Raw genomic sequence first — 22794 nt, forward strand, 5'->3', positions numbered from 1 at the left:
CCTCTTCAGATAATTTTGGTTAAACTGTCCGCCTGATATCGTCCAGACTGGACGGATGTGGGACGTGGTGCTGGTTTTATCCCCTGTTCACGTCAGAGTATTTTAGTCTGACAGCTTCTGCAGTCTGTTGGTGACACCGACCAATCAGATGTAAGCATGGAGCGATCTGTGTCTGGATGAGGATGCGTGCAGAAGACATTGGATCAGATTGACCAGACCTGCAGTGTGATCACTTCTCAGCCAGGTGCACTGGCACCTGGCAGGCTCTGATTGGTTGCAATCCAACATGTAGTCTGACCCGTCTGAGCACAGCTAATAATGATCGACTAATCTGACCAATGACGTCCCAGAAATCCTCTAAACTAATCCTGGTTTCAGTCTTTCTGTCTAAATATTAATTGTCTGTCTATCTCTCTGTCTCTCTGTCTCTCTGTCTCTGTCTGTCTCTCTGTCTGTCTGTCTCTCTCTGTCTGTCTGTCTCTCTCTGTCTCTCTCTGTCTCTCTGTCTCTCTCTCTCTCTGTCTCTCTCTCTCTCTGTCTCTCTCTGTCTCTGTCTCTCTCTCTCTGTCTCTCTGTCTCTCTGTCTCTCTCTCTGTCTCTCTGTCTCTCTCTGTCTCTGTCTCTCTCTCTGTCTCTCTATCTATCTCTGTCTCTCTCTCAGGTGGTGTTTGTATCGCTCAGTCTCTGAAGATTCCTCGCGAGCCGAGACCCGGCGAGTTCAACAAGATCGTCCTGCGTCTGCTGGAGACGCCAAACGCTCGCGCTGTCATCATGTTTGCAAACGAGGACGACATCCGGTAAAAAAGTTGATCCTTAGACTTGTCCTGTAGCGCCACCATGAGGTTGACATTTGTGCTTTTAAGTGAAATGTACTGGCCATGAAATGTGTTCAGCGCAGTTTTGTCTCCCTCAGGATGAATTTCAGTCTCCTCAGTGATTCCTTCATTTCTACTCACCATCACCATCATCGAGTCAGTTTTAATTTGACACCCCATCAGACGGCTGCTCTTATTGTGTCATGCTAACTGGCAAATTTTAGCATGCTAGCATGCGACACTAAAACGGTGAACATGATAAATGTTGCATCTGCTTAGCATCAGCATGTTAGCATTGTCATTGTGATCAGGCTTAAGTTATCTGTTCATAAATGAAGCCGCACAGAGTCACTGGCAGAACTTCTGTTCACTTTTTAGAAAATAACAACTGACAATAATCTGCTGATCGTCTTCTGAAGGTTACTGCACCGAATACAAGCCACTAACACCCCCCCAGTTTATCTGAAATTAGCCTCCAAATACAGCACTGGGCTCACACACACACGCACACACACACACTCACACTCACACACACACGCACACTCACACTCACTTGCTGTGAGACTTCAGTATAAACACACACACACTCTGTATCTGTGTGTTCTCCATGTATTTAATCAGTACATCCACCAACTGTTGAGTGCAGATTAAGATAACAAGCTTCCAATTATCTGAGTGAACTGAGAGCATCACACACACACACACACACACACACACACATCAGTGCTGCAGCTGATGTTATTCTGCAGCTCTGAATCACACACAGAGGAAACTCTCTCTCTCACAGACAGAGAGCAGAGGATGTAAAGGACCAGACGGATCATCTCTCCTGTTTGAACTCATGTCATGAAACTAACATTAATGTTTAAAGGATTACTGTTACTGTTTCATCAGGTCAACGTTTCAGGACTCTGTTTCAGAACAGAGACAGTATAAAATATGGACGTAGTCTCAGGTGACGAAACTCAAACTCCTGGCTAATCCAAAAATGGCAAATAGGTGGAGCTGAGTGAAGCCTGGTTGCTGAAACCCAGAGGCTAGCTGTCACTCAAAGTAATGCTTTAAGTTTTAATATCATTTAAATAAGTGAGTTAAATAAAAATTCAACCCTGCACAAGAAAATTAGCTGCAGAGACTAAACCGTTCACACTGCACTAAACATGTTTATGTCAGTTGTAAAGTTGGGCGTTTTAATATGAGGGTCTGTGGGGACGGACTCACTGTTGTAGCCAGCCCCCAGTGGCCGTTGGAGGAACTGCAGTGTTTGGTCCTGCAGCACTGGCTTCATTTTTTAGTGCTGGAGGTTGTAAAAAGACTTTCCCATCAGCCTCAACCCTGTTAACAATGCCAACATGCTAACACAACTACGATGGTGGGCATGTTGAACATTATACCCGCTAGCATGTTAGCATTGTCATGATGAGCATGTTAGCATCCTGACATTAGCATTAGCTCAAAACACATCCATGTAGTTTATGTCTCTGTCTCGACCGTGTCACCTGTGACCCTGACAGGCGAATCTTGGACGCGGCGAAACAGAACAACCTGACGGGTCACTTCCTGTGGGTGGGCTCCGACAGCTGGGGCTCCAAGATCTCTCCGGTGGTCCAGCAGGAGCGGGTGGCCGAGGGCGCCGTCACCATCCTCCCCAAGAGGGCGTCCGTGGACGGTGAGTCAGGGAACAGAGCTCAGGACAGCACGTCGTTCCGAGGACATTTTGAAGGAGATGACCGTCGTGACGATGACGATGATGATGATGATGATGATGATGAACAGTTCCCTTCTTTCCGCAGCGTTTGACCGCTACTTCAAGAGCCGCTCCCTGTCCAACAACCGCAGGAACGTCTGGTTCGCCGAGTTCTGGGAGGAGAACTTCGGCTGCAAGTTGGGGATGCATGGCAAGAGACCCGGCAGCCCCAAGAAATGTACAGGTAAGAAACACAGGTGGAAGCAGCGAGGTCAAAGGTCAGCATGGACTTCATTATACCAGATAAGGAACTAGTTTAGTTACACTGCAGCAGAAACTTCTCTAACTCCGCCTCCTGCCCTTCTCACCTCATCAATTTCTTCATCTGCTTCTCTACCTTCAATCACTCCTTGTTTCCTCCTCTATGTCCTTCTTCCTTCTCCACCTCATTCTTTCCTAGAATCTAACTGCAACTTTCTTGGACGACATCTACCTTTCATCCTGCTTCCTTCTTCCCTTGATTACCTCCCTTTCTACCTCCTTTCCTATTTTAACTTCTCTTTCCATGTCTCCTTCAATACCTCCATATTCCTTTCTCCACCTAGTGCTTCTCCCTCTTCCTCCACCTTCTTCCCTCGTTTATCTCCTCCTTCTCTTCTCTGCCTCCTTCTCTCTTTCCTCCTTCCTCTATCTCCTCCTTCTCTTCTCTGCCTCCTTCTCTCCTTCCTCCTTCCTCTATCTCCTCCTTCTCTTCTCTGCCTCCTTCTTTCCTTCTCTAACTTCTGCTTTCTTTGGCTTTAAAGCCCTTTGAGGCTGATTTGTGGTCCCGGGGGATGAAATAAAACTTCACTTCACTTCATCATATATTTTCCTTTGAATCATTTTTTCAGACGCCTCAAAAACACACTCCTCTAATCCTCCCCCAGAAACAGCCAAACTCATATCATGAAATCAAACGTGTTCCTCTGCCTCAAACTACAGAAGCATGACTAAGTTAACTTCTTTGTTCATGACTCAGCTGTTCTGAGGGGGCTGACACAGGAAGTAAACTCTGCTGTAGATACAGCGTGTGGAGCTTCTGCCCTTCATCATTGGTGGAAGAAATACTCAGATCATTTGCTGTAGCAAAGTACCACTACCACAGTGTAAAAATACTCCATCATAAGTAAACATCCAGCACAAACATCAAAAGTAAAAGTAATCGTTCTGCAGGAAATTACTGCGATCATTAAATTTGACATTATTACACTGTTAATACTCATGCATGGAAGTGTAGGCATTCGTTTACTGTTGCAGCTGCTCGAGGTGGAACTAGCTTCAAATACTTTATATACAGTTAGCTAGTTTAGTCAAGTGGTTCCCAACCTAGTGGTCGGGGCCCTCCAAAGGCTCACCAGATAAATCTGAGGGGTCATGAGATGATTGATGGAGAGGACGGAGGAAAAGTTCTGTTACACATGTTTTTTTTTTTTGGTTATTAATATTTGGGCTTTTTTGTGTTGCATCTTTGCACCTCTAACAGTTATTTTAAGCCCCCTGGAAATGAGTCACTCTAACAAATCACTGCAGTTTTAGGCTTTTCATGTAGAATTTTATTCTGAAAGGTAACGATCATTTGCAGCCTCTTCCATCTATTAATGCAGTCACATTTATTTCCATCCAGAAGGAAATTATTTAGAATATATGATGAACACTCAATCGCTTTCTGCATGATGCAACGAGCTGCATTGTTTATGTGCTTTATTGTATCTGTGTCTTTTTGAAGAGTCGGCTCATTCTCTTCTTCATCCTGATGCTCTTTTCTCTTTGGCTGGATGTCAGGTACAGACAGCAGCATGCAGGCAGCACATTAGTACAGCCTGTTGAGCTTTGGCCAAATCACAGGATGAAAGTTAGCTAGTTACAGCTGACTAAGCTCACCAGTGAGCGTGTCAACACTTTTTCAGATCACCATTTTTAAAATAAAAACGATTCACCAAAGCGTCCTCGGTTTAATGATCTCATAGATTTAGCATCATGGGGAACAAAGTGGTTTTCAAATCTAATTCTTCTTTGATGAACCGATCATCGGCGTGCGAGCAAACGTCTGCAGCCAAGTTCAACGTGAACCCAGAGGAGCAGAAGCTGGTGCTGACGTGATCAGGATGGGACGATGTGAGTGAAAGCCCGCAGGAGCTGAGACGCCGTCGGTACGTGATTTCATCTCGGCGGTCCAGGATCTTCTCCGTGTTGGAGGGTTAACGGGTCTGTTGTCTCTTTGGAGCGCTCCAACACTCAGCCTCTCCTCCATTTATATTCATGAGCCGGACGACCGGCGCCGAGTGCCAATTAACACGCTGGATAATCATTTTGGGGCCTGAGCTCTCGACCTCGCGACACCGAGCGTCTCTGACATCCTGATTAATCCGGCGTTCACTCGATCCTGCTGAGTCTGAGAGTGAACATGAAAGTGTTTGTAGTTGAACTCACAGATCCCATCTGACACTGATGAACGATGTTAGAGTGACTACAATCAGCAGGAGGAGAGGAGGGCAGTGCTTCCTTCACCTTTCTACCAGGCATGTTTTTTTAGTTTTAAATATCTATTGGATTTCCAAGGAGGCCTGAACGCAACACGGCACCTTTCTCACTCGCTACGAGGTTGGCAGAACAGAAATGAAAGGAGGATTTAGGGAAAAAAGAAGAACAACAATGGGATTTAATTCAAAGTGATGCAGAAAATAAAAAAGTACACATTCAACAAGAGCTCTCCAAATGAGCAGAAGTGCTGCTGTTCTGCCCATTTTACCCATCTGGAGCCGAATGATGCCAAAACAAGCCAGTTTCACAGCAGCCAGGCAGTCTGAGACTACATCTGATTCTTTATTTGTAGTTCAGATCCCCATTAGCTTCCACAAGTGGTTGCTAGTCCACCTGGGCCCATTCAAAACATCAAAAATCAAAGTCACACAGTGTCAACAGAAAAGCACGATTCAAGCCAGATATGAAGTCAGAGAACGAGGGAGCAGACTTTACAGCCACGACCTGCAGCGGAAACATGTCCAACAACCACAACTCCAACAAAATAAGACCCAACCAACAACTGGTGACTGGACAGGTGACACACCTCAGCATGAGCCAGTCCTTAACCCGGGTTCAGACCCACTTCAGCCTGAGTGAAGCCCCTCATGAAGCGGGTCCAGCGGCGCTGCAGGGTGGTCTGGGCTCAGTGTTTGTCACAGTGTTGCTGTGGTGAATAAGACACATGCAAGTGCACGTTCATGGTGCATCTCTTTGCAGTGAGAACAAAGTGTTTCTACTGTCCAATCAGTGTTTGAGCATTTCGTCCTGAATCTGTCCCTCAAACTGGACTTCCTGTGTCGTGTTTACTGTCTCAGTGGTCTTCATCTTTAACCAGCCTGGTTCCTCTGGGGAGCCGAACAAATGAAACTGATGCACAACTTGTTTTTCATCGTTGGTGTTCAATCTAAAAACGCTTCCTCACATTGCGACCCTTAAAGTTGAACATAGATTGAATTTCAAATGAGAAGTGACAGAGTCTCTCATCAGAGAACATGCGGTGTCCAGGGATGCACGGAGGCGAAGTGGGTCACATCAAAACCAGAGGACGCTGCATGACGAGCCCCTGGTTCACAAAGAACATCTGGGGTTTATATTTCAGAACAGTTACTCACCGCTGGACCTCGAACGCAACACGTGGAGTGTGTGAACTGGGGCTCAGGAGATCAGTGACCCCTCAGCTCTGCAGACTCTTGTGGTTTCCTCTTCTTGGACCCTCGTTTAAAGTCACCAGGGATTCAGACCTGAGCTGAAAGCAGATGTAAATGAGAAGCTGTTTAATCTGAATGAATCCAGTCCAGCTCTCTGCTGGTCTGCTGAGCCTCTCTGTGCTGACTGCGGAGCCCCTGCAGAGGACGTAATCCTCCCTGATTCAGGAGGACTTCCTCTGTGGAACAGGGGGCCGCTGAGGGCCGCATCCTTTACAAACATGTCCGACACACCAAACAGGATTTGCGGGAGGTTTTGGGTAAACGCAGGTGAGTGTGCAGAAAGACGTGAGACAACAGAACAACAGCATTAGCGCTCTGAGAACAGCCGCTCCCCTCGGCTGCTGATGAAGCCGCGAGTCTTCACCCGAGCTCAGTGGACGGCTTCGATCGGTCGGCCGCCGTCAGGTCGGGTACAAGCTCCAGACGGAGTTTTGGACAGGGCCGACTGCAGGATCAGACCGTGCATGTAAAACAACATTGTGAATGGAGGGTCCAGTAGATCTTTATCTGTCCGCTTTTCACCTGATTCTTCCTGCTGTCTCCTCTTCCTCTCCGTCTTCCTCGCTCACTCTTTGGCAGTCACACACAAACATACTGTACAGCTAGAAACTGACATTTAATCTGATGGGAAATTAGTTGGTAATCAATTGCTAAGCTAAGTTAATTCAAGATTCAAGGTTCTTTATTGTCATTGAGCCTGACATGTCAATGAAACTTTCATTGCAACCCCCATGTTAGAAACAAGATAATAAGAAAGATAAGAAAGATTAGAAAGAATAAAATTAAGATAACTAGAATAAAATAAACCAACGTGCAATAAAAATATTCGTAAATGCAACTAAAAATATACCAGAATGAAAATATACTAAACAATAAACAATAAAATATTGTTTAGTATATTTTTCATATTCTAATATTACAGAACATTTGCACCTGATCTCAGCAGTACTGGTCTTGTAGATCCAGGACTGCTTCCTGTTTGACAGCTGAGATGGATCAAGTCTGTCCCCCTTTGCTTGTCGGGGCTGTTTAACCGTCGAGCTTCCAGCAGCTTCACTGTCAACACATTCAGGTTGAGTGCGTTTCGATGTTCTGGCCTGAATTTCAGATGATTGTGGTTGACGTCTGGTGTGTGTGTGTGTGTGTGTGTGTGTGTGTGTGTGTGTGTGTGTGTCAGTGGAGGGTTAAACCTTGGTGAAACACAGAGAACAGATGAGAAACTAGCATGACCTTAAAATGATGACAACAGGCAGGACAAGTGCTCATAAATTAGTAAAATAACTAAATATTTTGTTTATAAAATAGATTTTTGATTAAAATTCGTATTATTTTAGGGGGGCTGGTATGAAATGTAGGTGTGTTTGAACACCCCTAAAAAGAGTTTAAAATGCAGGAGAGTCATCACACGAACAAACAGCTGAGTCAGCAGGTCAGCATCCTCCTGTTAGTGTGTGTGCGTCTGTCTGCGTGTGTGTGTGTGTGTGTGTGTGTGTGTGTGTGTGTGGGGGGGGGGGGGGGGGGGGGGGGGCAGATTGTGTCGTTGCAGCTGTAAAGATGTGAGATCAGAGTGTTGAAAGGCTGCAGGTGTGTGTGCGTGTGTGTGCGTGTGTATCACACTGCGACACTGTAATCTTTTTTCATGCATTACATCACTTCTCATTTCCATAAAGATTATAAAGGAAAGCAAAGAAACTGAACATCAGTGTCAGCTGACGGGGGAGGAGCTTAGAAACGCTCTGAACGTTTGAGAGGAGAATGAATTTCATGAATTCTCACCTTGATGAACTCGAATGTGTTTTTTAAATGACAGCAAATCAACTTAAAGGAATACTTTGACATTCGGGAAAGATGCTCAGCTGCTTTGCGGCACAGAGTCAGAAGAAAACGTCGATACTACAGATGCAGATTATCTGAATTACGGGACCCAAACCTGCAGCCCACAGGCCGATGTTAGCCAGCTAGCTAGGTAGCTAAGACGTGATAGCATAATATAAGGCAATAACACACAATGGGTGGAAATGTGTGTATTGTTTGAAAGAATGTGGAGACTTTTCTACACAGGTGGAGCCCTCACACAGCGCCGAGCTTGGATGCTACACGTCACCTGACAGAGGTCAGAGGTCAAAGGGCGTATTTTTGTTAGTTATGGTAGTTTTTACTTTGTTCACAGAGGCTGCGCAACCAAACACGGTAAATGAGCTGCTGCTCGGTAACTTTAGCTAGCGCACATCGTCGCTTGTTTACACGTCACGTCCAGATGTAGCCTGTGATTCTGTGATTCAGAGTTGATCATCAGTGTTGGTGGTCGTCTGGTCTTAATCCAGGACAATCCAGGACAATCTGTCTGTGCTGTCTGAACGTTTATCTCAGAGCAGAGAAGTTCTGCAGCGTCTGCGGCCTGCAGGCTGCACAATCAGCTGGAGTGTCGTCGTATTGATCCTCTGCTCGGACAAAAAGATAAAAAACAACAGGATTCATTCATATTTGTAAACGGGTGATGTTTTTATTCAGGGTAGGAGCTTCTGGACGGTCGTGCTGTCAGTCGGTCGGTCCTCAGGCGGTTCGGAGTCTCTTGTCTCGTGTTTCTGTGGAACATGAATCATAAAGTCTGACCCCTCGTAGTCTCCAGTAAATGGAAATGTTGGGATGTCAGTGGACCTCAAACATCGTTCACATCTGTAAACATCTGTTTTCATGTCTTCAGCTGCCTCCAGCAGAGAAGAAGAAGCAGCTGACGGAGATTAGAGCGCGCTCAGTGCGATCCCTCCGGAGGGCGGGCGGGAAAGCCCGCACATTAATTGTAATTAATTAGGATAATTAAATATCCATGAGACGCCGGGGGCCCGAGGTCTGAGGGTGACGTTCCATCACCCTCCGCCCGGGGATGATGCCGCCGCTCGGCTCCGCCACCTCGGAGCACCTCATTTCCTGCCAGATAGAGTGTGTCGCTTTAAAAAGAAATCCAATACTGTACCCCCCCACCCCCGCCTCACTCCGCCTCCAACCTCCACCAGCCCCTCCCTCCTCCTGAAGGCTTGGATGAGTGTAAATTAGAAAATCTATATTTCCTCCTCCTTCCAACCCACGCTCGCTTTCCCGCCGAACTCGTCTCCTTATGTAACAAAGACGGACACACGTCTCATCTCGCGCTTTTGCTTATTGAACGGGCGACCAGACGTCCGCCGCTAACGAGCGGCACGTTAAACGGGATGCAGACGTGGCGCTGGCGTGGTCCTTCCTCCTCAGCCCCACCAACAGCGCGCCGTCCGCTTACGACATTCGAGCTACATGTTAACTTTGTCTCGTCCATCGAGGACAGACAGGGACGCCTGCAGCTGCTGAGACGAATCATCTGTGTCTCCTCTTCGCAGCCGAGCTCCTCTTCCTCTCTGAAGGTCGAGATCTGACCCTCCAGCCGACGGATTCTCTGTCAGCCTCTCATTGATCCAGATCTATAATTAGCGTCGTGTTTGTTGTCGTGTCGCCGGCAGAGACGCTCGTTTGGTTAACGGAGACACGTTTACGGTTTGAACACCTGATTCGGGCGTTGAGATCCCGACGACAGCGTGTCGCTTTCTGATTGGCTGCAAGCTCGACCTCCAGGGAGAATTTCTAATGTCTGAGGGTGGAGACGTGGCAGACGTGATGTTACGCTTTCACCTTTAAAACTGCTGGACCGATTTACATGAAATCCACTGACCCCCCCCCAAACCTCCGACACCAAATCAGGACAAAACGAGCACGTTGGTCATCGACAGGATGCTCAGAGGTCAAACTGCTTCAACCCATTTCAGGCACTTTTGCTGGATTTTGAGTTGCGCTGCATGTTTTAGGACATTTTTTCTGAAAAATGGGGTTTAGTCTGAATGTTTACATCCTTAGAAATGAAAATCGATGTTTCTATTGATGATGATCTGCGTGCCGTTCTGGTCTTTTAGGCAATATGTTTCGGCAAATCAGCACCGTTTAATATGCAGAATGAGCTCATCAGTTCCTCTCTCGATGATTTCTCAGCAGATTTATTGGCGTTTATTCACAGAGGAAATGTCTTCATGTGATTTCTCTGCAGTAACTTCGAGCTGCGACGTTGATCCTGATGCAGTCTTGTGTGAACGGCACTTTAACGTTTATTATTCTAAAAATCTAAAAGTCAGATTGAAGGTACAACACAGGACCATATGTGTTGGGATTTTTGCATGAATTGCAGCGTTCAGGGACAGTGGGTGAACATAAACCTGGCTGTGTTTGTGGTTTGAAGTACTCAGATCTTTTACCTGAGTAAAAACATCAATATTACCCTAAAATATCCAGTACAAGTAAAAGTACTTTCACACACCGTGAAGGGGGGTGTCGCAGACGTCCGAAACAGTGCACAGAGGCAGTTTGACCTCCCTGTTCACAGTATACATGTAGTATATATTATATACAGTATGACATCTGTTTAAAACATGAGAGGATTTATTTAAATTCATTAATTCATTAATTTAAAACATCCAGTCATGATTTCTGCTGGCCGCTTCAGGACTTTTCAGCTCCACTGCTGGTAAAGCTGTCGGTGTAATGATCGTTTGGCGTGGCTGTCGCGAACATTTCAGTCGCTCTAAGAAAAGAAGGTGAGATCTATTTTTCAGTGAAACTGTTCCCTCGGCTGCAGCAGCAGCAGCAGCAGCCGTGCACTTCTTGTTGAGTTTGTTTAATTCAGGTGAAACCTCGTCTTTCACGCCGGGGCTCAGTTCTTTCACCGGGGGACTCCTCAAACACAGTTTCACCAGAAATCATGAATATTTGATTTTGCTCTTTGCTCTTTGCTGAATGTTTGCTGAGTTAAGAGCCTCATTGTTTTCTCACCTTCTTTACGCCACTGCCCCCCCCTGCCCCTCCCCCGCTGTATTCCTCTGTGCTGCAGATTCCCTGGAAATGCACTGAGTGGGTATGAAAGCCGGATTTGCGCTCGAACGCCTCTTTGTGTTGTCTCGTGTGTTTTCCCGTCGCGCCGCAGTGCGTTGGGTTCGAAGCAGATGAAGGAGCGACGGCGACGGCGGCCGGCCGTCTTTCTTCTCTGCGAGCGCTGCTGTGATCTCTGAGGGGAACGCTGCCTCGGCGTCAGGATCCAGCAGCGCTCAGGAACTTTTCCTTTTTGCTTTGAAGAGGAGAAGCTGAGCGAGCGGCTCTCTTTTTGCTTCTCAGTGACGTCAGCGTGGAAGGCGGCTGCACAGCTGTTGGTTTTTAAAAAAGCTGAATTGATCTGAACTCATCAAAAAAAGACACGATACTGAAGCATCCAGGTTTGTGCTCCGTCACAACCGCGAGATTTGACCAGTCAGCCGAAACACGGAGCCTCAAAGACCATCCAGACATTTTCTGACTGCAAATGATGAAATTATAACTGTTAAAGGAAAACTGACCTGAGTCGACTTGAGACTTGACTCAGGACCACCTGTTGACTTATTGTTGGCCTCGAAGTTGGTCTTGTTGATCTTGACTTGGAGCTTGACTCAGGATTCACCCCTCTTGACTTATTGGTCTTGATCTGGATCCGGTTGGTCTTGATTTCGGAGACTCTGGATCTCCTCATCTCGACTGAGAGCTTAGCTTCAGGCTCTTACCTGTCTTCACCTGTCTGGACTTCACAGATCATGACTTGCTGGCCTCGACTTGGGACTTGAAGCAGTCCTTCACACAGCGAAGGCTTGAGACTCACTCGTGACTTACAAAACAACTTTGTCTCAAAGTTTTGTAATAAGAAAAACTCTGAACGACCAGCAGATGTTCAGTCTGAATAATAAATATGACGACCGGAGAAATCGTGTTCTGGTGGACGTTTGAGGGACTGTTAAGATGATTTATGTCACTCTTCCTGTGATTGTAAAAAGCAGTCTTCAGCTCTGACGTGTCAGTCGTGTTTTATGACTCTCGGTCAGATTGGCTGCTGTTAGGAAACGTGATCAATCCTCGCCGACCAATCGCAGACGCTCCTAATAAACAACACAGATGATGAAACAGCGGTTCCTGTAAACACGCTCAGGTGTGCGAGATGCAGCCGTCAGAGTTCAGTTTCCCCTGAACTCATCACCACCAACCTCTGTGATTAGTTTGCCGTTGATCTAATTTCCAAATGTAATTGAAACAGAAGGATGTCTGCGAGAGAGAAGAGGGAATTAAATTCACCCTCTAAGTGATGCGTAATTGAAATGCCAGCGGCCACGATGGAGCTGTCTGTCGAGTGCGACGCCTCACCTCAGTCACCGTCAGACCTTCATCATCGTCACCATCATCGTCAGTCATCAAGGTCCGTTAAGGAACGCGGAGAGGGACGTGACATTCGGGTCGCCACGTGGCCGAAGACGCCGCTCGTCACTGACATCACTGACAGTCACTCAGCAGCAGTTTGTTCCCGGGCACAGACACCACAGCTACAGACCACAGGGAGTCCACAGGGGACGCTCCTGGTCCTCAGAGGATGATCCCTGTGGATCTGACCTCCACCCTGATAACAAACTGATAAATTGACTGAATCTTTATGATCACAATAGTTTGGTGACATACTTTTTCTATTTGGACCTTTTTGTCTTTATTTGACAGCAACAGTCTAAAAACAAAGAAACATCTGAAGAGGGACGATGCTTCTTTTATTTGGCGTCCACCTTTAACCAGGAGGCGAACGGGCACCACGCAGTGAACAGTATCACCAGACCGGCCCCCCTCCCTTTGGTCCAGTGAAGGAAAACTGTGGGTGACTCTCAGTAGTGTTTAAACCTGCACATCCGGTCAGGGACGAGACAGAAGACTTGTAGTATATTTGTTAAATGTTGTCACTAACCCAGCCAACACCCTCCAGCTCTCCACAACGAGTCAGCCTGAAGGAAACAAACCCAAACATGAGAACAACCGAACATTTGCCAGATCAACAGATAGAATGTAAAACAACAGTCGTGATAATGTTGTTATAAAGGTCTAATCAGAAACACACTCACTGTTCGTAGCAGCAGTGAGAAATTATTATAGATATATTATGTATAATATAAATATATATACAAAATCTGAAATATATCAAGGCAGCATTAATGGGGGGTACTACAGCTGAAGATCATGCATACTAAACATTGCCAGTGTGACACACATTTGTGCACATTTACACACACCAGCAACAAGCGGCTTCACAAAACTCCAAATGAATTCTGTGTTCGGCTGCAGAAACTTAACGTCCAGCTCTTCTGCCCGTTGACCACACAGCTTCCTAACGATCTCACGCCTCGGTGAACTAAAAGCTCTGGACGTCCTCCAACCTAATTGGCTGTCACTGATAGGAAATTATGAACGCCGACATATTAAGAGGACGGCGTTTACACCAGGAAGCCAGACTGAAGTATCTTCACAGCTACTGGAAGGATTCGCTGCTTTCTGATGACACCTTTGACCAATAATGATGCATCGTTTTATGTGTGTGCTGTTCTAGCTCATATCATCTTAATCATCGGTGAAGGCTGTTAGATTTACTGATTATAAAACTCTGAGGTGAGATTCTGTCATGTTCTTCATTCTACAGCTGAGTTGGATGTAAACCATCCAACACGTTAATATATATTTCTTTATTTCAGATAAACAGTAACACTTATTTTAAGGCGTGTGCTTGAGACCGACATGACATGAACACAAAGGAGTCGTTCAGTCAATTCTGTCACTTTTAATGCAAAGTTGACGTTGAGTCATGTCTTATGTTGCTTTCATGACAACAAAGATGACATAAACAGTTAGAACATGTTGCAGAAGGCTTAAATTATAAATAGCTGTTGCGGTTATGGAGCAACACTGTCATTCATGTGGAGTTTTGTTTCCACATTATGAATGTAAGTTCAATATTGTCTCTCTTTTAGCTCTGTTTTGGGGCTCCACCAACTCCTGCAGGAAATATCTGACTCCTCCGCTTCGTTCACCAGCTCGTCTCTGGCTGTTCGCTGCTGAGCAGGTAGTGAATGGAGCTGAAACTCGATGTAAAGCTCAGTGAAGCTGAAGGAAGCTGCAGGTTCAGGCGATAGTTCGAGCTAGCGTTAGCGTAGTCAGCGCTACGTGGTTCAATCTAGTTTCAAGTTTCAATCTAAATATGAGAAGATCACTCAGATCTAAAGTTTTTGCTCTGAATCACCTGTTTGTGAACTGGACTGTTCTCAGAGAAGCTTCTGCAGACGTCGGACTCGCTCTCGGAGCCACCGAGCTTCCTGTGGATTCACAACACTGCATTCAGGCACCGTTTGAATTTCCAGAATCCGACATTTGTTTTCTTTAAATATTGAGGAGACACTCATCATCTGCAGCGAGCAGCGATCATCTGCAGCTCGGCCGTACATCTCCTCTCAGCCTCGGCTGTTTGACATCCCCGGCTCTCCGCCCGCCGTTCGAGGCTCGTTCATTACCGCCGCACAGACGTGTAATCAGTCTTTACTGCCGGAGCAAATGTCTCCCCTCGGACAGATCCCCCACTGCCCGCCTGCTATTAAAATTAAATTGGATTTCATTTCTAAGCTCCTATTAATTCAGAGCAGTCTTGTCTGTTGATGGAGGGTCCAGTCTGGCAGCCAGTTTCCTCCTCCCCCGCCTCCCCCTCGCTCTCCGGCCGGCGGCGTGAGCGCAGAGCGCCGCCGCTCTAATAACGGTAATTACTCAGTGAAAATTTTTGGAAGGATTTTACAGAGTTTTCAAATAAAAGATGGCGATGTCGTCTCCACTACGTTATTTAATCACGGCTAATGAGATGGAGCTAAATGTAATTTTTTCATGCTAATGGGTTAGTTATCAGAAATGTGTTTTGCATTGCATTTTACAATCCCATAATCCTTTGTGAGTTACTTTCTGCCTGGCGGCAAGGACAAACTGAAACCTTTGGTCTGAAACAGAAAAGAAAACGGACGCAGTCTGTTCTTCCGTTCTTCTTCTGAACGTTGACGTTTTCTGTCATATTGAAGAATCTGAGGACGATGACGTCCATTAAATGGTCTGTCCATCACTTTCATCTCAATACTGCTCAGATTGTGATGGTGATTTCTAATATCTATGATCCCCAGGGGATGACGGACGTCTCGCAGAGGGCGATACATATACGTATGTACCGCGCTTTGTGACTGTCCGCCATACTTTGCACTGTCTTTGTTGTTGTTGTGCAGTGTATGCCTCCATATACGTACGTATGTATGCACTGCACTGTACTGCACTGTGATGTATTATCTTTGTGTACTTCATTTGTGAATGGGACTTTTCATCTGCTGCTAAGTATCTGATGTCTTGGTCCACTCTAAGCGGCAGGTCTGGGCCACCACATGTGGATCTGTTTAACTATCCATGCACTTATCCATACACCCGGCACTTTATAGAATCACACTGCACTTTACGTCTATGTATGAATGAGTATTTTAATGTGAACTCCTTGTGTACTGTTATTATTATATTCCTCCTATCTGTCTGTTGTTCTATTACCTGCCGAGGGACTATGGATGTAAATTAGCAGGCTTGCTAACTCTGACACATTTACACATGTACTCACATACTGATGTTCATGAATGTGTGCTGTCCCTTTCAAATAAATAAATGAATAAAATAAATCCTGCAGAGGAACATTTACTGAGGGAAAAACAATTAAATGAAAAAAATTACAAGAAATGATCTTTTAATTGTGTTTTTGTTTTTTGTAACCATGATTAAAGATCCACGTCAAATGTCAAGAAAATCACAGAGTTACAATAAAATTTGTCGCTTTTAACAATATCCATTTCTCACAGTATGAGTCTGTATGTCATAATTATGAGATCAGTATGTAAAAATCCTGAGAAAATGAGTTCATCATTTCAAGATGTGCGAGAGGAATCTCCTGTTAGTGTCGTGAAATTATTCAAATATCAGCTCATAGAATTTTCTCACGATCTATTAAATCTGAGATCATAATTACAAAGCTCATATTTCATAATCACAAGATCTGTGTGTCGTCAGCAGAGGGTCAGTTCTCAGGTTCTTACTTGATTTTGATTGGAAAACAGAAGGAATACGTTCATGTAGGAACTGGACCTTTGACAGACGTCTTTCTATCACAACACATGGTCTTCATCAGCAGATGGAGTCACAGTCCTCGCTGAACCTTTAATCTTCTCTGGCCACTTTCAGGACGTCTTCCTCGTGTTCTTTGAAGTTGATGTTGAAACTTTAACTTTTTCTTTGAAAAAGAATCTCAGATCCACTCAATAGCTGTTCTGGAGCTTTCGATCGTATCTGACGAAGCTCAGACACTGGATGAACTTTCGGTCTCGATCCGTGGTGTGTTGTCACGCGTTCGATCACCTGACGCTGTTTCTGTTCCAGGGCTGGAGAAGGTCGGCCGGGACTCCACCTACGAGCAGGAGGGGAAGGTTCAGTTTGTGATGGACGCCGTGTACGCCATGGCGCACGCTCTGCACCACATGCACCGCGAGCTTTGTGCCGGGTACCCCGGGCTGTGCCCGCGCATGGCCAACATCGACGGCAAGGAGCTGCTGGCCCACATCCGCGCCGTCGGCTTCAACGGTAAGAGCCGCTGCTTCGTCATCTTCATCAGCATCGTCATCGTTTGCACTGTTTTTCAATTAGTTGACCTTTAGTTTGGTTAAAGCATGAACACATTTCCTCTCACACTTTAACACAGAAGATGCCTTCAGGGGTCATAGGAATTAAACTGCTCCTGTTTGAATCAGTGTGCTTTTTATTTTATCTTATTTGTCAGTTTCAAACATGGACAGAGCGAACAGAACGGCCTGCTGCCCTCCTCTTCACCATCGTCACCTCATCACCTCGTTCTGTCCGCTCTGACCACAAACTGCAGCTTCACGCTAACACATGGTTTACAGTTTGTGATTGATCTGATCAATATTCGTGTATTAGCCATAACACATGCACACAAGAGAAATACTGAGCATAAATCAAATTTATTCTCACCAGCTGTCGGCACGTCTGAGGAAAATCTGACCAAAATGAATCAGTGATCAGATCAGCCCATCGATCGGTCGAGGCGCCGCGAACCTCGTGTTGTCAGGTGGAGAGTTGTTTTCATTGTTCACCGACCAATCACAGCAAAGCAGCAGGACGACAGTTTGCAGGCCGAGCCTCGTGTCAGAGCGTCGTGGAAAAAGCTCGTAACGCAGGTCGGAGCAGCTCCACGCGTGGGCTGTCTCTTTACCTTTCACCTGAACTCCAGCTGATCCGGATCAGACTCCAGCTGGTGGATTTCATCTCATTCCTGAGTGGAAATCTGTTGTTTTCACGTCAAAGAAAATGACCTGATAAAGACACAAAAACACCGTCACGTGCAGTCGTTGTAGTTAAATTTAGTTTGGAGGCTCACCTGGACCGGCTCTGCAGGTGTGCTGCACCTGTGTGGAGGCCGTGAGTCATGTAGATTTCTCCTAATTCTCTAGATGCCTCAAGGATGTTTCCTGTTTTCACTGGAATAAAATATAGAAAGCAAAAAGCAAAGTGAACATGGCTGCTGCTCAGAGGACAACAGATCGGACTGTTTGTCTCCGACAGCTTCAGGTGGACGCTGCTCTCAGTGAAGACACCTGGATGATGACTCACAGCTTAAAGAAGCGGGACCATGTTCAGATCTGTGACTCTCCACCACACAGGTGTTCGATGCATCACCTGATGTGGTGGATCGCAGTCGAATTGGAAGGTTTTCGATGCGGGTCCGGCCCCGCGTTTTCACGCACATCTGGTCGTTTGACCAACCAGCAACGAGGAGGCGACCGGCTGAAGCTTCTCTGATGTGTGACGGTGAAACGTGAAGTGGAAAACGTTGGAAAAAGAGACGACAAATGCAGAAAGAAGATGATTCAGGAAGAAACAGAGAAGAAAGGCTTCGCCCTTCATCAGCGTCTTTGTTTCTGTCGGCGCAGCTGTTTGCCATCCCAGCGTCACCCAACAGGAGGCCTCAACGCTCCTTCATTAACCTCTCATTTATTTCTGCCCTTCATTCCTCCTCTCCATCCTCGTCCCTCCTCATCGCTGCGGTCCGAGCTCTTCTCGTGGCGGTCGACCTCCCGGTGAAGGCCTTTGTCAGCAGGAAGCGCGAGCGCTGACGCCGTCGTCAGGGAATCCTCGGCTCATTATTAAACAAACCTGGTCGCCGGGTTTTATTTCCTCCCGTTTCCACGTTCATTACTCCGAGCCCGGTGGGGGCTGATGATCCGTCTGCTTCCACATCACTTTAATAATCACACAGCTGTGGAATATTTGACCTCACGCTCCTCGTATGTGCTGGTGGCGGATGATTTTAAAGGATGTTTCCATCTTACCAGTGGTAATTCACCGATAGCTCAGCATCGTCCAACCTTTGGAAAGGTGTGCTCCATATGTGTGATATCATCTAAAATATCCTTAAAACCCTGAAATATCGTGGTATTATTTTAGAGCCGTATTGCCGATTATTAAACCTTTATTTCACCGGAGTCCTGTTGAGATTAGAAAGTCTCTTCTTCCAGGGATCAGGAGAGCAGCAACAGACACACAAACACTAAACGCACATAAAACAAAACGTCTTTGAGGTTTTGCACAGACGCAGGTGTGAAGCGATCACAAGCAGCAGGTGTGAACCGACACGACAGGACACGTTCTCGCCTCTGCAGCAGCAGAGGCGGAGTCGACGCACCGAGTCTGGACGGTTAATCGTGATTTCAGAGCTCCAATCAAATTCATTCAGCGACGCGTGAGGTGAACGTTCTCTCTCCTGTGGACTCGAGGCCGTCGCAGGTTTTCACAAAAGCTTTGACGGAGCTCGTCTTCCCTCTCTGGCTTCCGAGCGCAGGCGTTTATGGCCAAGGCCGACGTCCTTTTCACTCCGCCAAGAGAATTTCTGTCATTTAAAGCGAGAAAGAAAAAGTCCGGTTTCCTCCCTCCTGCTGACGCTCAGTGTGACTCCTGCTTGTCAAGGTGAGCGCGTTCGTTAATCTCTTCCCCGGGACCAAACACACAATCACGTCATATAACTCCTTCACACATCCAATCAAACTGAAGTCAGTGAGTCATTCAGAACAGAGAGAATAAAGTCTGCTGGGATTTAAACCAGAACAAATGATTTTTTATCTTCATCTCACTCATTTGTTTTAGTTTATTTCATTTTAAATAGGAAAACAGGGTAAAGAGTTAAGGTTTCGTAAAGAATTACGCAAAACATTTCGCAGTCATGTCCTACAGTAAGTTTAAATTAAGTAAAAAGTCAGTTTCCACATTACGAACATCTCAATCTGCTGTTTTCTGCCTCTAACGTCTCTCCTCTCTGCTGTCTCTCTCCTCCACTTCACCACGATCCTCCTGTAAACGGCAATACTTCAGAAAGGAGATCTTCCCTCATCTCCCCATACATCTCACCGCCCTCCTCCCCCTTCCTCCTCCCCCCTTCCTCCTCCCACCTGCAGGGATTCGATTTGAATAATTTTCCTCTCTACGAGCTCAGCACAGAGCGATGCAGGACAAAAATAAAAGGCAGAGAGGAGGAGACTGAGCAGATTTTGCGGCTGATGCGCTCTCAGGGATTCATCTCGCGGCTCCTGATGGATGTGAGGAGCTGCTGGATGTTATTTCTTCAGGAGGAGGAGGAGAGACATTAAACATTGAATCAGCTGTGAGTTTCAGCTGCAGGGCTGAAGCAATAAATCTGAGCTCGGTTAAAGCCGGTTCAGGGCTGCGAGGCGTGGTTTTTAAACACTGAGCAGTTTGTTGCCTCGCTCAGTGAATTAAGCAAACAAGGGCAGAAACAGGAAACGTGTCACAAACAGGAAGATTAGTCAGCCGTCTTTCAGATTAAAGCCCGAAGGAGAAAGTGATGCGTTCGTGTGTTCCCCGTTCTTACGTCTTTGTGAGGACCAGAGGTTTTGATTCTTTGGACATTTTTACAAAGTGGTAACTTCTCGGTCTCTTCTCAGGATTTCAGCTGATCTCACATCAGCTTCAGACAGATCAGGTGACTGAGTTTGTATGATGCATCACTCGAAATGCATATAAAATAAACCATAGTTGTTATGTCAAAGACAATATTTTATTTATTTATTTTCCTCCTCCCATTTAATTACATTTAATTTTGTAAATTTAAGAAAGTCATTGATTTAATGGTTTATTTATTTGATACCAGTCGCAGTCAATGGCCGTGACCTAGAACTGACAGATCAGTAGGGGGAAGCAGTGAGTCGAGGAAGAATCAGGTAATTTGGAGGCTGCTGGGACACACCTGGGTTTGGTCAAAGAACAAAGAAGCCATGCAGCAGCAGCAGCAGCAGCGGCTGCAGCAGCAGCAGTGGCCCAATTGTTGAAAAACGCGTGCTGAAGTGCCACCTGGGAGCCAAAACGCGCACTAAAGTGCCCTCTTGGACGCCAAAACGCGTGCTCAAGTGAAGTCCTTTTCGCCCCTGCCCTTCAAAAAGTCTGTGCACGCCACTGCTGATGTTAAAGCTAAATAAGTCGACAGTAGTTGATACTTACGGTGGTAAAACTGAGCTGCTTAACTGCTGTAAATGTAGTAATATTGTAAATATAGTCAGCAGATGTAGCACATCTGTCTTTCCTGTCTTTAACTTGGGAAGTCCATAGAGCGAGCGGGTGAACTAAACATCAGACTTTAACACGGGAGGCCGCGACCATGAGGCCGGTTGTTTCCCATCTTATCAGGCAGTAACTTCAACCCAAACCAGAATCCACTGCTTCTGTTCCTCAACATAAACAAACCTCGAATTAGGATTTTGATTTTGAATCGACGTCAGATCAGAAAGTGCTGAAATGTGTCGCTGCTACACGCCTGCTTTCTATCCTTCAGTCTGCTGGATGTCAGAAACCATCACTGTCGCCACGACACAGAAGAACAAAATGCAAAGACGAAGAGCGTTTTTAAAAAGGACGTTTGGCTTCCCGTGCTGGATTTCATCATTTTTAAACTGGCGCCTAACAAGTAAATGTTTCTGATATCACCTGGCTCCGGTTTCCAGGCGTTACCACGAGAGTCCTCTGAGAGGACTCTGGGTGCTGAGGCATCTTTTCTAGACTGAGTGATGAAGATGATGATGAGGAGCGAATGTGCAGCCTCAGAGAACGTCTCCTCACTGACGGTCCAGGTCCACGCGCATCATCGCTGAATCCTGCCTCAGCATGTGGCTCATGTGGTTTGTGCCTGATTGAGCTTCTTGAGGCCTCACACACACACGCACACGCACACACACACACACACACATGCACACACACACACGCACACACACACGCTCACGTCACACCGCGTTTAGGCCTTCCTGTGTGAGCTGCACGCTCGGTTGGAGCTCCACATGCATCAAACGTTGACATAAATCAAACTCGGGCTGCTTCTCTGTGTTTTATGCTTCACTTCTCTGAACACGGGCCAACGTGGTTACCCATAATTCCATGTATGACATGCAGCGAATCCAGGATGAAGCGCGGCTCTGTGGCGGCAGCAGCCGGGGGGGCTAATCGCTAACTCACCCGTGTGCTCCTCGCCCATGCAATTATTTTTAGAGGAGCGTCAGGAGGCTAATCGAGGCGCTCGTACTAATGTTAGCGTTTGCTGTACTAAAGCCATCTTCAAGTCCTGTTTGAACACGATCAGCAGAGGGAGGGAGGAGGGGGCGGCACGCCAGGGAGATCCCCCCCCCAATTCGTTTGGACAGCGGATGCTTACTAAGAGGCGATAAAAGCTTGTTGTTGGCATTTTTAAGAGGGATGCAGCACGACTGACCCCGTGGAGCTGCAGCAAGAGAAACCCTGTGCACTCAGATCGGCGATGGAGGGAGGGGGGGGGGGCAGATACTGTAGGTGAGTGAAGTGATGAATTTGTGAAGAGCTCTTCTCCCGCTGTGACTTCACCTCGAACATGCAGCTTTTTATAAACTGCTGAACAAAGCAGGAAACAAGCAGAGAGAGCTCGGCCGTTTGGTCCTGCACCGTGTGGAAGCAGCTCAACATCGGGGGGGGGTGCTAACGTCAAGGCCGCCACCAGCTCACAAATGAACATGTCCTATCTCAGCTGTTTTATCAGGACACACATACAAATGTAAAAAACTCAGTTTGTGGTTTCTACTATTTTACATTTAAAGAACGATTCCTGTTCCCAGCTATGATTCTTCAGTCGACCGGGGGTCCTCACTGCAGGAACGTCTCCTTTGCTTTTGTTCTAAATGAGATAACTTGATTTTTTAGCCCTGGTTTTCAGGTTTTTTCCAGCGTACTTTCCAGCTGACAGAAAAGCTTCGTGAAATTACAGGAAGATTCTGGTGCTTGAGTTGATGAGTTGATAGCAGCTTGAATATCAGAGCTGCTTGCAGAGCTGGATTATGTCCTCACACCTTCATTTATCCCAAGCTGGGAAATTGCAGTGCAGCAGCAGCATTACACACAGTGAAATAAGTGAAAAATTATGAAATAAGACTATAAAGAACAAACTATAAATAATAAAATAGCAAACAGTAGTAATGAAAAAGTGTTGCACAAAAAAGAATATCTACAGCAAACG

At 46.2% G+C, this 22794-nt stretch overlaps 1 protein-coding gene across 1 annotated transcript in view; it reads left to right on the forward strand.

The window, feature by feature from the left end:
- The window catches only part of LOC121607607 (metabotropic glutamate receptor 8-like), a 110102-nt gene that overhangs the window by 58914 nt on the left and 28394 nt on the right, over positions 1-22794 (forward strand). The window contains exons 3-6 of the mRNA XM_041938512.1: positions 662-797; positions 2330-2484; positions 2609-2746; positions 16617-16817. Coding sequence (XP_041794446.1) covers positions 662-797; positions 2330-2484; positions 2609-2746; positions 16617-16817 — 630 coding nt within the window. The remainder of the gene's footprint in view (positions 1-661; positions 798-2329; positions 2485-2608; positions 2747-16616; positions 16818-22794) is intronic.

Source organism: Chelmon rostratus, chromosome 6, assembly GCF_017976325.1.
Source record: "Chelmon rostratus isolate fCheRos1 chromosome 6, fCheRos1.pri, whole genome shotgun sequence".
NCBI lineage: Eukaryota > Metazoa > Chordata > Actinopteri > Chaetodontiformes > Chaetodontidae > Chelmon > Chelmon rostratus.